We start from the raw sequence: 16026 nt of genomic DNA, 5'->3' as shown, positions 1-16026 counted from the left end.
TTTCCTTATCATAAATAAGGAAAACTGAAACCAAATGACAACATCACAGACTGATAGAAATGATAAAATGCAATTAGAATAGTGGGTAAAGGTAAAATGTTAACAGCAGCAGATACTTTTATTCTTTCCACTCAGCTGCCTCCTGTAGAGTACTGTTGTTCCTGTTGATGAAATGCACCTTTAATCTACGTGGACTTACAATAACTAATATTGACTAATATTTTATAACTGCATGAATGTTATATGTTAAAAACAAACAATTTTAAGGTAAAATATTTATTATTTTGATATGTGATCCTTGCAGAAATTATGTTTATTTAAACTATGTATTATTTTTTAGCTTCTTTTAATGAAAAAGAAATAAATGCATGTTATATGTGTGGCGTGCAACAGTATACAGAAACCTCTTGTAACTGGGTGTTGTACAAAACATATTGGGACTTGTAGAACCTGTTTGAGCACATTTAAACCTTTGTGGTTAAAAAAATTACATGTGATTAGAATAAATTTAGCTAAGCTTACAGTACCACAGAATAAAATCAAAGGCAATTGATGCAGTTTTAAGTAAAAGGCTCATTCTGGTGCTGAAGTGTATGAGATATAAACAAGCATGTAAAATGTCAAAGAAAAAAAAAATTTTTTTTAAACTTGATAATTGTCTGTTGATGTTCAAGTATAAATATTCATGCATGTTTTGTGCATTTCTTAACTAATGACCTTGCTTAAATCAGAGTATGTTAGATTTAATAACTGGATTACTTTTTTATGCTTTAAATTTACCCTTATTGATATTATTTTTATTTTATTGTGTGTACAATCTAGCTGCTTCGACTTGCATGTCACTTTGCTGCTGGGACACCCACTGATCAGGGTTAAGTTTATTTCTATTCTTTTATCAATAAATCAAGTTTATTCGGCAGTTTCAAGTGCTTTGCGCCATAAAAACACAGAACTAAAAAAACATAAAACAAATAGTAGCAAACATTACATTTTGTCGATTGCCATCATCAAAATCATCAATGCACATCAAATATGGTGGCCAATGTTCCACTTGGTGAAATAGTCTAAACAAACTTAGTCTTCTCAGTGTTTCAGCTGTTTTGCAGTTTGTTCCATATTTTCCAGTTATACACTTTAACAGCGGTCCCAATATTACGCTATTGTTGGAACAAATGTTGGAATAATGATGTTTTAAACCATTTTACAGGTTTTTAACAGGGTATTTAATAATTACTGTGACACCTCGCGGCAGTGTTGACGGTTTCCTTACCGTTGTTATGGTTGTTGCTAACGCCCCTCACAGGAGTTCTCTGATTGGCCAAAACCGCAGCCCCTCCTCCTTGCGTCGACTGTTCTGGTAAACCACCGAGGGTCTTCTTCAAACGGCCCTAGCAGCGCATTTAAACGGATTAGAGGAATGTAGACAGTCTCTGTAGCTTCACTGTAAACGGTGGTTTTCCTCTGTGGTGACATTCTGAAGGTTTTTCTCCGCCTCCAGATGAGCAGGAGGGGGATACAGAGGAAGAAGTAGCAGCCAGTCGCTACATTGTTTTGAACAGGCGGCTAACTTCAGTTGAGTGCGGAGTTTAACAGCTAGCTGCGCGCGCCTCTGACCGAGAAGCCCTTATAATTCACAGCGTAGCCGTTTTCAACGAAGCAGGTTTAGTCATTTGGAAGAAAATGGTAACTTTCTCTGCAGCGGTTAGACCTCTGGTCTCTCACCTTCAGCGACAGCTCGTCAGACACGCCATGAGTCCCAGGATAACGCCTGTTCGACGGTGCAACCTCACGGCGTGTTCCAGCAAATATGTCCTGTCTCAGAGTGAGTACAGATGATGCTAGTTGCATGTTTTATTTTGGTTCAGCTGTGACATTAGAACATTTTATTCTGAGGCAGTGAAGGAGGAAATGGGTGCATGTCACCTTAAAAAAAAAAGCAGCAGATCAATAACAATTCGTGTTTTGACAAATAATGACTCCTGACGATGCTGTCCAGTTAAAGCGCTTTGCCCCACACAACTGCCTGCTGAGGCTATTGTAATCCAACAAAAGAGTTGGCATAACCTCCATTCATCTCTTTTACACTTTACTATCAGATTTCAGCACCAGCTCTATGTCCGTAAACTGCTTTAATCCGCTGCGATTTTATCTAGTTTGATTGTGGATTTAGTTTCTATTTTCCCTAATCCACCTCTAAGAGCCATCACATGTCACACGTATTTTTAATGACCATAAAGTTTTAAACACACCCATTCTGGACTGTCAGGTCCTTGTCTTACAACGCCTAGTTACATAAAGTTTCTCTGTCCCGCTTTAGGCCACAAATGAAACATGCAAAAAACATGTGGAAAACGATAACAAAGTTGCGTTTTTTTTCTGAATCAATTAAAAGGAGAAGAAATTTATATTCTATTTGTTTTTGTATTAATTAGGAGATGTTTATCTGAAAAATCAGCCTTCATAATGCCTTTAAATCATGTGCAAACTCAAGGCTCAGGGGCCTAATGTGGCCCGACATAAGTTTTTATGTGGCCCTCTATTTAATTTAATCAGTTGTGTGAAATATTGTTTTACCAATCAAATCAAAACAGTTTTATCAGTATAGTGCCAAATTACATCAATGTATAAAGATGCTTCACATTATTGAATTTCAAGAAATGCATCAAATTAAGACATCAAATTATTATTAACAGATTGTTAATAATAATTGTTAATGGATAGTTTTATCAGTACAATTTGCCACATCCTGCCCTCTGACGATGTTTGTGATCATATGACCTGAATTGAAATAGTTTGACACCACTGCTTCAAATTTTTCAATAATAATAATAAACAATAAAGACAGACATTTTAACTTTTTTTTCTTTTCACTTAATTTAGGTTGTAATGAAGATCAAAACTTCTAAAGCGTGTATGGAAAAATGTTCATTTCTTCCATCTGATTTGCACTGTCTTCTTTGATGGCATCTTGTGGCCAAAAAGATGAAGTGCAGCTTAAATCTACTTTAAATTAACTGCTCGGCTATATCTGGTCATTAAATGGACAGATTCTGTAGGATTATTTTTTGACAATTATGTCTGATATCAGACTGTCATTTAATATTCATATGTGTGCAGTAGTTTCCCTCTGACGTCTTGACGTTTTTAAACAGACAAAAAATAGTGAGAGTCAGGGGGTTCCACCTGGACAGGACAACACACACACACACACACACACACACACGTAAGGGAAATTTAGATGGACCATTAACCCAAAGGTCATGCTTGTGGACTGTAGAAAGCCAGAATTTTTCAAATCCAATAAAATTTGATTGACTCAACCCATAGGCTATAAAACCGGGATTATGATAATGCCATTTCCAACTTGATTTAATGCAAACTGGAAGGTTGTGTCTTTGCTTTCAAGCTGTGGTTCATCCAGCCATACAACTCCAGATGCAGTTACATTCATAATGGCTAATAAACCAGCAGCTTCTCACATCATACTCTTCTAATTCTCCACCAGTGATCCAGTTCCTCATAAACGATTAAAGTCGGTGCCAAACAACCAAAGAGGTGACTGAATCGTGATCATGGAAATCTGGTCCTTGCAGAAATACAGTCTGTGGTTGCTCTTAAAGGAATTTAAAAACTTCACTCTGTAAAGTGCATTAACTCACGCCCTTAAAATTAACCCTGCTTATTTCCACCATGTTTTTTTCGATCATGTTACAAATTTTCTGCGTTATCTCCTCTGCCTTTCTGTCACCCTAGACTTTGTAGCAATTTTTTAATGAGAAGTTGACTCAGCCCCACCATTCACTAACTTTTCAGCTCGTCTGAAGTTGGTGAGAAACTTAAGGAGCTTGTCGAGTGTTTAAGTGGTTCTGCTTAAAGAGCATTTTGCATTCCAGATTGGACTCTGTTTGGGCCGTTTGTCTTTTCAGTATGGCCCCGCCATCTTTATTTCTACATCAACAGCTCAATGGGCAGCGGCACCCTCTGCTCGATAGAGGTCAAACTACGAGACTATGAACGTCTATTCAGATGTTGTTTAATGTTTCGTTTGGTACTCATTTTAATCTAATAAACTTTATTGAATAATTGCCAACCAATTTTCATGATTTTTGTGGTATTTGAAGCAGAAGTTGAAATATAATATTTAAACAGTAGCAACATCTGTTGTTGGCTGTTTCTGGTCATCTTCATCCTGTGCTGAGGTTTTGTTTTGTGAATTGTCAGATTAGCTGATTTATTAAAATTGTCTAATATTAACACAAGGTGGAGTGCCAAACAGCTCAGAGTTGCGCAGTGTGCTGCGGCTTGGTAAGCAGTTATTGTGTGAACAGGCAACCACAGGAGGAGGAGCTACTGCAGTCTGATGAAGATGAAGGTAAGCTCCCAGTCAGACCAGTTCAGGAACTAGAAGAGGAGCAAACGGTTCTGTGTTTCTAGTTGCATTCTGTTGGTTTGGATTAAGAAGGATGAAGTAGATTTTTATGATTTTTTTTTTTTGGACAGTTTTTCTGGAGGTTTTCTGGACGCCAAGCTGAGTTTGGGGTAATTAGAAGTCAGAAGAGCGGCGAGCCGACGTTCTGACCCGCCAGAGGTCCGGTCTGCTGCTCCTGCTGTGGAGCGGAGCTGGGGGAATGCCAGGACATTCCGAGTGTCACTCTCTCTACAGCCGGCCCACTTCTCTCTTTTTTAGTTGTTTCCTTTAAAGAAAAAACCGTCCTTCTGCTCCTCTCTGACTCATTTTCTCCCTTTAGTTCGTCCTCAGTGGGCAGAGGAGTTTGTGTCCCTGTAGGACTGAGTGTAGTTGATAGGTGTTTTAAAATGGACTCTGGGGAAAGTAGGTGTCAGCATTTGTTTTTTGTTTTTTTTATGGAAACAGCAGCAGCTTCGCGAAATCTGATATTCCTTTTTCATTTTCCCCCCTCTTCTTCTTCTTCTTCTCTCCTTCCTGTCCTGGTCTCCAGTGCACCCCATGTGGCATGGGCCCCTGGAGGTGCCAGGAGGGGATCATCAGTCTCCCATCGACATCGCAGTGAAAAAAGCCGTCTTCGACTCGGAGCTGAAGCCGCTGGAGTCCAGCTACGACCCGCAGACCTGCCAGCAGATCTGGAACAACGGTTACTCCTTTCTGGTCGAGTATGACGACACTACTGACAAGAACAGTGAGTAACATTTTAAACTTTTAATGAAAACTCCTTCAGAAATGACCCCAAAGAAACCTGTTTTATACAAAGTGGATCTGTTGTTTATTCAGCCTCTTTCTCTTACAGTTCCTTGCATAATGTCCCTTTAAATCTTGAGAAATCTCAGCAGGGTGAATGCATGTTTTGATCTACATAAGAGGATTATCTCCGCCCCCGTCCCCTCTTAAAGAACCCCCTCCATATATGTCTGAAAGGCCAGAAATCTGTTGAAACGCCACGTGCCGCTGCTGACCTTCATGTGACTCATGTGTTTATGTTGAGCTCAGTCTCACTTATAATTGCTACCTTTTCTGTTGTAACTACCAGGCTTTTCCCAACATGCAATAACGCCAAATATATGAGGCTGATTTCAGAAGAATTGAAAATGTTCAAATGAGATGTAAGAAAGTGTTCCTTTTTTAGCAACATTAACAGTAGAGGAGGAATTTGAAATTGTTTCTAATGTTTAACTTTCTGTGATAAGTTTATGACCGCGGTAAAAAGTAATGACTTTAAAAGGGATTGGAGTCTCTGCCTTTAGGTTTCCTGGAAGGTTCATGGTCACTGTTTTGCCTGGACCAACCTGTTCCTCAATGGCCTTTATGGGAAATGAATCAGCATTTTCCACAAAAGGCTGAATCACACCAAGAAGCAACACTTCTATGTTTCCACTTTGTTGCAGCTTTTCATGCCGGGCAGTAAAACAATAGACACTCGATCAATATCTGTAGAAAAAAAGTCTGAGAATTTTGATAATTCCACTGAGATCCAATCCTGAACCGCACAGCATTCTGGGGGATGTAGGAAAAGGAAATGCTTTAGCTGTTCATTCTTTCAGGTCTCACCAAGAAAAGCTGATACCTGAGTGAAGTCGACTCTCCACCTTCTTTAAATCTAATAAAATTGGTGTCAAATGTTTGTGCTGCGTTTTATTCTTAAAGATTTTAATAAATGTTTCTATAAAAAGTCAACCAGCCCCCTCACCATCTCTAAATCAAAGAAAAGTGGTGTCAGTCAAGTCTCCTATGTTTGTACTGCAAAATCTTTTCTTTGTGCTTTTGTTTTGATGATATTAATGAAAGTTTAAAGGTCAACCAGCTCCTCCCTCCTTCTCCATTTTACCCAAATCTAGCAAAATTGGTGGCAATGTTTGTGCTGGTTTGTGCAGCAAGGATTTTTTGTTTTTTCCACCATCATTTTAAAGATGTTAATAAAAATATCTGATTACCTGCTGCACAAACATAACACCGTTGACTGACACCAAATTTGTTCAATTTTGGAAATGTAAATGGGGCGAGCGGTTTTTGTTAAAATCACATTTGTTTGTTTATAATCATAGCGGCACAAACATTTGACACCAATTTTGTTAGATTTGAAGAAGGTGGGGGACCAACTTCACTCGGGTAAGGTTGATGACGTCGACTAACTCATCACTCTTTGGTTGCCTAGCAACAGCCTGTTGAGTAGCATGCAGCAGTTTCATGTTGCCCCCAACATAATCTGGCAGGTGTGTGGAAGCTGCCCTGCTAGAGAAAAACGCGGCTAGCTAGCAAACTTTCTAGTATCCATTATGATTGTGGGAAATGAGGGAATTTATCACGAGAAATGTAGGCAGTCTGTATCCTTCACTATGAAATCTCATCCGTCCATGAACGGAACGCACACAATGAGGATGTGGGAGGAGTTTAAAGTTGTTGCAATCACTTTGTTCAGGAATGAGACTGCTTCTTTTATTCCAGACAACGTACAAAGAAGTCATTGTTTTCAAGTGGACAACAAATCCCTGATCTCAGGGAAACCTGAGAGTAGAGCTGAACAAGTGTGAGCAAGGAGGCCGACAAACCTGACCCAGTTCTCCCAGTTCTGTTAGAACAAATGGGCCAAAATCCCAGAACACTAACTGTGAGAAGCTTATGGAAGGAAATCCAAAATATTTGATTCTGGTCATAAAGTTTAAAGCCAATTCTACCAAATATTAAAGGAAATGTTGGGAAATGTTCAAATTGAAAGAAAGTAAATAAAATCTGTTATTATCCCAGAATACGAGTTTGGTAGTTTTGACGAACCTAAAATGGGAAGGGTTCAGCCCAATTTAATATCAGAGACTGACAGAAAACCTGATTTTCTTTTTTCCCCATGACTCTAGTTGTTTAAATGCAGCATGACAAGTTTTAATAACTAAACAAATCACCAGCAGTGTTGGGACAGGTGCTTGAAATCCTTTCAATTGGGTGTTTCCAAGGTCTGGAAAGTGCTTGATTTCTGTATAAAGTCCTTAACAGCTATTCAAATGGCACAGTTTTGTAATAAAATGCAATCTAACATTTGAAGCACAATATGGAACATGTAAACAGACATTTAAAGATGATAAAAAGATATAAACACATTTTTCTTCTCACTGAAGTTAAATCAGATCAAACTTCTCATTTTAGATCAGTTAGAATTACTAAAATAATTTCTATTTGTAAATATCAGAAAACTTGGCGAGAACAATTTTTAGAGATTTTTCTTTTTCAGACCAGTCAGGTTTAAGAGACATTTCAAAACATAGAACAATATTTTACATCCTGTAGAAGGTAGAATACTATTACAAGTTATTATTAATGATGGTAATAAGTGATATTATATAATTGTGAATTGAAGCTGTCTCTTTTAGTTTCATTTGTATTGTTTTTATCTCCAATGTTTGAAAACATACCTTGGAAATGTTTAAATTGTACTGTGAGAAAAGTGCACAAACCCTGCAGTTAGAAACTGTAATTAAGAAACTTAATTTAAACTTTTCAGTGAAAACTCACCATTATCCTGATATTTCCTGAATGTTTCTTGTGCAGCACTAAAGGGAGGCCCCCTACAGGACAAATACAGGCTGTGTCAGTTCCACTTCCACTGGGGTGAGAGCAACGACTGGGGCTCAGAGCACACTGTGGACCGAAGGCTGTTTCCTGCAGAGGTACTGTGTCAGCACTGAAACGTTCTCCACCAACACAACATAAGGAGCAGAGAAGTTCATCTGTTTTCAGCAGAATGTGGCAAAAGTTTCATTAATATACAAACACAACATTAGAATTTCATCCTTAATAGGTTTCTAATATCATGGTTTGAATATTGTTTGATAAAAGTCTAAACAAATGACCAGTCAATCGTGATTAATTGCATGTGTCCATTGTTAAATTATGATCAATAGCATATTAACAGCATGTAACAAAGTCTCTACTCATGCAAACATGAGTTCAACTGCAGGGTGACACTTAAAATATCAGACGAGCAAAAAAGACATGATTTTTTAAAACGTTTTGGACTGAATTTGTCATATTTTGCTTATATTGAAACTGTAGCTCTTGGGAAAAAAATAGTTACAAAAATTGTTGAGGTCACTTTTTGTTATAAACACAGGAAAAACACATTATAGACATGAAAAACATAAATTTTCTTTTGGTTGTGAAACATACTGCAATCAGAAAATATACCAAAAACATCCGAATTAATCCTTTACTAGCAGCTACTCTGGCTTTAATGAATGCCTGAATTTGTTAGGACTCCTGAAGTAAAAACATTTTTTTCTTTAATCAGGTTCCAGTCATGGTTTTACTTTAAGACTGGAAAAAGGCAGTCCGATCTAAACAGAGCCTGGCTTTATTTAGCTCTGCTGCTTCTCTTACATGAGCTCGGAAAAAATGTTTAATTTGCATTAAATAAACATTTGTGTCCCCCCCCCGACCGCCCCAAGTTTGGTTTCACTGCCCAGATCCATATCCCTAGACTCCAACATTTATTTGTTTTTATGTTGTTCCATTTCATGTAATAATATGTTCCAGTGACTGTGCATGTTGTCCTTTGACCTCTGGTGCCCACAGCACAGTTTGGGTTTGTGTGAAAACGTGCAGGGTGTCAGGTTTCAGTTTACAGAAACTCATTGTGGTGTGTGTGTGTTTTCAGCTCCACTTGGTCCACTGGAACTCTGACAGGTACACTCTGTTCGAGGAGGCGGTGATGGAGGAAAATGGACTAGCCGTTATTGGAATTTTTCTGAAGGTAAACACACACACTCAGCACCTTTGGTCATGAATCTGCTGCTTTCTGTTGAGCTGTTTATGGCGAGATGAACTGTGACTTTAATCCAGATTAATGTCTAATCCCAATGCAGGTGGGAAAGAGACATGAGGGGCTGCAGAAACTGGTTGACGCTCTGCCTGCTATCAGACACAAGGTCAGTCACACGTTGGAAAATGTGTCCAAGCTTCGTGTTTGGACGCATCAGATCACCAAACCTTCCGGCTAAAATCTGTTTTTGAAGTGGCGCCCTCTGCTGGCGTTACATCCCAGCTACACTGAAGCATTTTTAAGGTCTTCTTTCTGTCTCTGTCTGTCTGCAGGACAGCGTGGTGGAGTTCACCCGCTTTGATCCAGCTAGTCTGTTTCCCTCCAACATCGATGACTACTGGACGTACCACGGCTCTCTGACCACGCCCCCTCTCACAGAGTCCGTCACCTGGATCGTTATGAAGCAGCATATTGAAGTCAGCCATGACCAGGTATGTGACTGACTCACACTTGACGATTATTTTAAAACAGAATGCTGATTCTTGTCTCTTTACCAGAGATTGTTGTGCTGCATGTTTGGAAAATTTGCTAGATCCTTTTACTAGTGGTATAAACATGTTTAGTCTCCTCTGCTGAAGGAATATAATGAAGCCGTTCATTTTCACCAGATATTTGGGGAAGTTTTTATAGACTGTTTAGATCAGGGGTCCCCAAACTTTTTCCTGTGAGGGCCACATAACTTTTCCCTTCTCTGTTTGGGGGCCGGAGTCAGTTTGTTACAGAAAAAGTGTGACGACTGCAGGAGTGCCTAAATGTAAAAATGTATTGTCTTCCAGAAAGCACAATCAAATAACATTCTCTGTGTTCTTCACAGAACAAAAGTCAGGAAATAAATATTAACACTATTAATGAAATAAATAATAACCAAATAACCCTCTCTGGGTTCTTCACAGAAAAAAATCCAGGAAGGATTATAGTCCGTATTTTCCGAACTATGAGCCACACCGGACTATAATCCACAACCCCAAAGTTTTTTAGTTTTTTTTTTAACCAGTAAACATACACATATAAGCCGCAGATATCTCTGCCGCTCCAGGTTTTCCACAACGATGCAGCAGAGGGGGGCGGACACCCAACGTTTGAGTCATAACAGGTCAATTGAATATCACATTTATTACGGTTGAAAAAGAAAAGTTGCCAAGATTAGATTTAACTGAACTGATTACGGTAGTTTCCGAACGGTAACTGTAACAGTAAAAGTGCTGATCCTTCGTGTTGCTACTAGCATGTGCTAAATAAAAATGGGCGCCTCCTTCTTCTTCTTTAGATTTCACCGCAGCTTGCATCCATTATTGTTGCACTACTGCCATCTACTGGATCCTAATATCTATACCTCGAATTCTCATAATGATCCCAGTATTATTAAAAAAAAAGAAAAAGAAAAATCTTTTTCCCCTCAATACTATTTAACTGATCAACAACATTCTCAAATTTAAATTCCCTATTAAAACCTAATTCCGTTTTAATGGGAGCTTTCTTCTTTTATTTCCAATTTTAATATAAGCGGCTTATAGTCCGGAAAATACGATATATGAAAAAAAATCTGAATGCTCTCTGGTATTGTTCAGGGGGCCGTACCAAATCGGGCCGGATGCGGCCCGCAGGCCGTAGTTTGGGGACCCCTGGTTTAGATACTTCAGGGTCACTCAGTAGGGAATCAAAGCTCCTCTACTGCCCCCAAGTGGCCAAATATAGTCAGTGCAGTCAGTTTTAACTAAACAGAAGGAAGAAAAGCTCTCTGGTTTTCAGAACTCGGTTTCAGTGCATCAACTTGGAATTTTAACCCATAAAAATGCCACAACAGTAAAACCAACTATCTCATGCTTTAGAGCTCATGTTCAACTGAAACTGAAAAAAAAAAAGATTTTAGAATTTGACTCAACTGGAAGCAACTGACCCCATCAAACTCTAATTCACAGACTTTGTAGTTTTTTTAAATGCTGTTTATATCTTTTCACACACTGCTTGAGTGGAGCTATGTCAGATGTGTTTGTTTGAAGTTTATTATGCTTGCAACTAACGATTATTGTAGTTATTGATTATTCAGATGAAAAAAGTCTCATTCTCAAGATTTTTATGCTTTATTATACAATATTAAAAATGCATGAAAACATGGAACTAAGGAATTATTAGTTTGTTTTCTTACTTCTTCTAATAAACTATAGAGGTAATAAACTGAGACTGACAAAATCAATATCTTGGTCAAAAATGTAAAAACAAAACGCAACAAACCTTCTTTCAAATGGTTCAGAAAGTGTAATTAAGAATTCTTAATATATTGCTAAATAAATAATAAAGCAATCTGTCATTCAGAACACATTGTCACCGAGACCCCATCTAGAATTTTTATCAATACCAGGACCAATACTGATATCATCGGATTGTAAAATCTGAACATTTTTATCAGTGCTTCATGCCTTTCCTTCCAGCTGGCAGTCTTCCGGAGCCTCCTGTTCACCTCTGCTGAGGAGGAAGTCCAGAAGAGCATGGTGAACAACTTCCGGGTGCAGCAGCCTCTGCGGGGTCGCGCCGTACGCTCCTCCTTCACTCCCTTCCTGCGGGAGGCGCCGTAGAGGTGACGAGCAGAGCGGCCTACGCTGCTGGACTCGATAACAACACAACACTGCTCGTCGAAGCAGAACCAGTGTTTATATGATTGGTTTCCTCTGGGGAGCTTCATCCAATACAATCACTTCCTGTTTTATTTTAATGAACAGTTTTTACAGAGGATGGAAGAAAACTTGTATTTTTACTCACAGTTTGGTTTGACTGTTTCAGACCAGTTATCAATAAGGGAATATGGGTAGCTGAGGGGGATTTTATTTGATTTGAATGATTATATTATCATAAATCATATTTATTCTACATTTTGGAGTTCAGTCATACTGAGCTTCAGGTTCAGTAAAAACCCCAACAAGTCAGATTTCTATCTAATTCCTGTTTACAGCAAAATTCTCCTTTAAATTTTCATAAAAATTCCCCAAAAATCACACATCGTTTTTCAGTCAGTCTTCTCAGGCTGCTGTTTGTTTTACTGAATGTTTTATTCATCTGTTACGAAGAGATTCCTCTGAATACGTCTGACATTCAGAGCCATGTTTCACTCATTTTTTTAACTTTCAAACTGAGTTTTTTTTTTTTTACTCAGCCTTTGTTACTGAGACGCACAAACATGCAATGTTCTAGCAGCACACTCGTAGTGACACGGAGTGTGGGAATGAAAGTAAAAGATTCAATGAACCCTAGTGCCTTTAAATGTTCCGATTTCTCTTTTGTGTTGGTTTAATTCTCGCCTGATTTCTTTTCTTTTACTTTACAGAATTAAAAGAAATGGTGTCGGTGGAGACTTTCAGTCAATCTTGTCAGGATTGAATCAGGTTGATCTCTTCAGTCTGCTTTAATCAGACTGATTCAGTTAGATAAAACTAACCAGATTGCACCTGTTAAAGCTGAGAAAATGCAGTCTTCTAAGCTACTGTTGTGCCTTTGTGGCTCTCACCCAGGGTGATATAGCCTAAGGGCGGCACAAAAACTGAATCGGTTCTTCTCAATGTGCATAATGTAGGAAAATATTGCTGTACACTTACTGATAAACACTTCCTGTTCCTGAACAGGTGGTTGTTGAAAATGAGAACTTGTTCTCAACCAACTTACCTGGTGAAATAAAACAACTAAATAAGTAAAATTATGTTTAAGTTGCGGGGCTGCACAGTGGCGCAGTTGGTAGAGCTTTTGCCTTGCAGCAAGAAGGTTCTGGGTTCAATTCCCGGCCTGGGGTCCCTCTGCATGGAGCTTGCATGCTCTCCCTGTGCGTGCGTGGGTTTTCTCCGGGTACTCCGGTTTCCTCCCACAGTCCAAAAACATGACTGTCAGGTTAATTGGCCTCTCCAAATTGTCCCTAGGTGTGAGTGTGTGTGTGCATGGTTGTGTGTCCTGTGTGTCTCTGTGTTGCCCTGCGACAGACTGGCGATCTGTCCAGGGTGACCCCGCCTCTCGCCCAAAACGTTGGCTGGAGATGGGCACCAGCACCCCCCCGACCCCACCGAGGGAAAAAAGGGTGCAAGAAAATGGATGGATGGATGGATGTTTAAGTTGCTTCATAATCATTTTCTTTTTCTTAATGGACTCTAGATTACATCAAATTACATCAATTCCCAAATACTTAGACTGGTGGAACTGTGTGAGTGACATAAATGCACTAAAATCAGAGTATAAAATAAATAATAATGTAAATACATATAGACTGGGTGAACCCAGGGTGCCATTCACTGCAAGCTGATTTATTTTAAATCAAAGTAAAAGAGCACAAAAAGTGCCTACTGTGAGCGTCATTTCAGCAGATATTAAACTTGTTTGTTCTTCTACACCCAGTGCATTTTGCAACAGATTCTACTGAGAAGGATTTTGCAGTCTGCTGAGTTTTAAGCAATATTCAGTTATCTGAGGAAGTTCAGCCTCCTTCCTGCTTTGCGTCACGCCCGTCTGTTGCCGTTACGCCCGCCTGTGCTGCTCTGCCACAAAGATTAACTTGAAGCTCGAGGTGAAGAGACGCATCACGTTTGTCCTCGGCGCGTGAATTTTTTTTATTTCTGATTTACGGTCCAGTTGAGGCGAGAGGCCACCGTCCCTGTAATCCCTCTTTCACAATGCAGCTATCCAAACTCGCAGCCGTGACCCCGGAGGTCATGAACTCCCTGCGCCGGAGCAGACGGAGCGGGACGCTGCGCGATGAATTGCACCGAGTGATGGCGACTTGTTCTGAAAGCTTCAGAATAGTTGGATAAACACCACAGGGGCCACAGCAGGCGCGAAACATTGCTGCTTGGTTTGGGTTTTCTTTGGGTGTCAAACACATTTTCAGTTTTGGGCCACATAAATGTTCTTAAAGGGCCAGTTGTGTCAGAATGTATGAAGTCAAACTGTTAAAATATTAATAAAAGGCTGTGTCTGTGCATTCTGTAAGTAATGATTAAAATACACTGGCTTACAAAAGTATTCACACCATTGACCTACGACCAAGAACATTGGAATTTAATGTGAAAGACCAACACAAAGTGGTAGACAATTATGAAATGGAAAGAAAATCTTTTATATTGATCAGTCCCGCCAGGATTTTGCGATTGTTTTTCAGATTCCAGATTTTGTGGTGCAAATTTAGAAATATTTACAAGAAATTTTGCAAACTTGAGGTCAGATGTGACTTTTTGTTACTCGTCATATTGATCACAAACTGTAGCTTCACATCAAGTAAGACTGAGGCGGCAAACAAGTTATTAGTTGTTTTTATATTTCATTGTCCAAATTTTTTATGTTCTTGACTTGTGGTCAGGGAGCCAATCAAAATCATTTTGAGGGCCACAAAGGGCCCCAGGCCACACTTTGGACACCCCTAACTTAAACCTTATGGTTTTTCACTATTTTTGCAGAAAATTTGTAAGAAAATCACAATTATTCTTTAGAATTTTTTGATTTTGCAATCGTGAAAAACTGTAGGGACTGATTTATGCAGGCTGGAGCCTGGAGGGCCACATAAAAAGCTACAGTGGGCTGGATTTGGCCCCTGGGCCTTGAGTTTGACACAGGTGGCGTAAAACATTAAATATGGGCGGTAACAGAACGAAGGGACCCAGAGCTGCTTTTATGCTCCCACTGTGCATTAAGTTACTTTTCTGCCTTTTTTTTTTATTGCAATGTTGTTACCTTAAAATACTTTAATGCCTTTTTCTGTCTGTAGAAATTTGTTTACTTCACAATATCTTCATTACTGTAATTTATGAAGATATTTTAAATATGTCCCTGATTTTTGATCTGAGGTATAACTGAATGTGCAGCATCACCTGCAGCTCAGAGGGATGTTTAAGCAGCTGTATGTTCTTTTTACTGTAACTGTAAGCAGTGCATATTCTCGCTGCTTATTTGTCCAGTGTTCAGCCTACATTCCTGCCCCCTCCCCCTCCGGTGTCACGCTGGGCTACTCCCAGCATGCTTTGCTCCTCCTGCGTGGCTTCGTTAAGATTGCCATCCAGCTGAGGGTGATTCCAGCTCCTCAAGAAGAGGGGGAAACTGTAAACCACTGATGTACATTTTGATTTTGAAAGAAACTGGATTGTAATGTTGAACAATAAACTAATATATCAAGATGTTTGAGATCAATTCTGTCATTTTCTTTGCTACTAACTTTGGTTAAAATGTCAGTTTTTATATGTAAACACTAGCCACATGCTAACAGTCAAACACGGTGGTGGTGTAGTGATAATCTGGGGTTGCTTTACTGCGTCAGGATTAGTTTTTATGACTGATAAAACCATGAGTTTAGGAGACTTTAACAGTCAGTTCTGACCCAAAACCTCTTGGTTCCTTCTAGAAAACTGAGGATAGATTTCATTTTTCAACATCGCTTTGAATCCAAATCAACAAAATCGTGGTTTCACCAGATGAAGTGTTTGTTACTGCTTTTATTTTTCCTTTAGTGGATTTGTTTGCTATCAAGTTTGATTTTTAGAACTAACACGTGATCAACAACCGGATGTTAATACGAGTAGAAAACATGAAGGAAGTGGTAAGAAGGCATGTTTTTAATGACTTAACGAGCATATTTGTGTGTGATTTTTAAATGCGTTTTTTATTTAATAGAAAAACCGTAATCGTATTTTCCAACACTAACAGAATATTGACAAAGTTTTGCGCACATTTCTAAAGGAAACAGTTACTGTGAAGCTTTTCCACCTGGTGGTTGTTGAATTCA

General features: G+C 39.0%; 1 protein-coding gene across 2 annotated transcripts; it reads left to right on the top strand.

The window, feature by feature from the left end:
* Positions 1 to 1391: 1391 nt before the first annotated feature.
* Positions 1392 to 12967, top strand: ca5a (carbonic anhydrase Va). 2 transcript variants are annotated; one of them, XM_008412483.2, is made up of 7 exons: positions 1392 to 1822; positions 4959 to 5156; positions 8012 to 8130; positions 9117 to 9212; positions 9325 to 9387; positions 9554 to 9712; positions 11711 to 12966. In XM_008412483.2, the coding sequence occupies exons 1-7, from the start codon at positions 1681 to 1683 to the stop codon at positions 11852 to 11854; spliced, it is 921 nt and encodes a 306-aa protein (XP_008410705.1). In that variant the 5' UTR covers positions 1392 to 1680; the 3' UTR covers positions 11855 to 12966. The 2 variants fall into 2 exon arrangements, with proteins under 2 accessions (XP_008410705.1, XP_008410707.1); XM_008412485.2 differs by lacking the exon at positions 1392 to 1822 and adding an exon at positions 4405 to 4831 and having other exon boundaries at positions 11711 to 12967.
* Positions 12968 to 16026: the final 3059 nt, after the last annotated feature.

Source organism: Poecilia reticulata, linkage group LG6 (assembly GCF_000633615.1).
Source record: "Poecilia reticulata strain Guanapo linkage group LG6, Guppy_female_1.0+MT, whole genome shotgun sequence".
Taxonomy (NCBI): Eukaryota; Metazoa; Chordata; class Actinopteri; order Cyprinodontiformes; family Poeciliidae; genus Poecilia; species Poecilia reticulata.
The sequence above is the reverse complement of the archived record's forward strand: the minus strand, read 5'-3'. Positions and strand labels throughout refer to the sequence as shown.

Excerpts from the sequence above, each read along its gene's own strand:
- ca5a (XM_008412483.2), top strand. The coding sequence starts at position 1,681 with ATGGTAACTTTCTCTGCAGCGGTTAGACCTCTGGTCTCTCACCTTCAG. Across the intron at positions 8,131-9,116 it reads GAAGGCTGTTTCCTGCAGAG|CTCCACTTGGTCCACTGGAA; the intron begins GTACTGTGTCAG and ends GTGTGTTTTCAG. Across the intron at positions 9,213-9,324 it reads TTATTGGAATTTTTCTGAAG|GTGGGAAAGAGACATGAGGG; the intron begins GTAAACACACAC and ends ATCCCAATGCAG.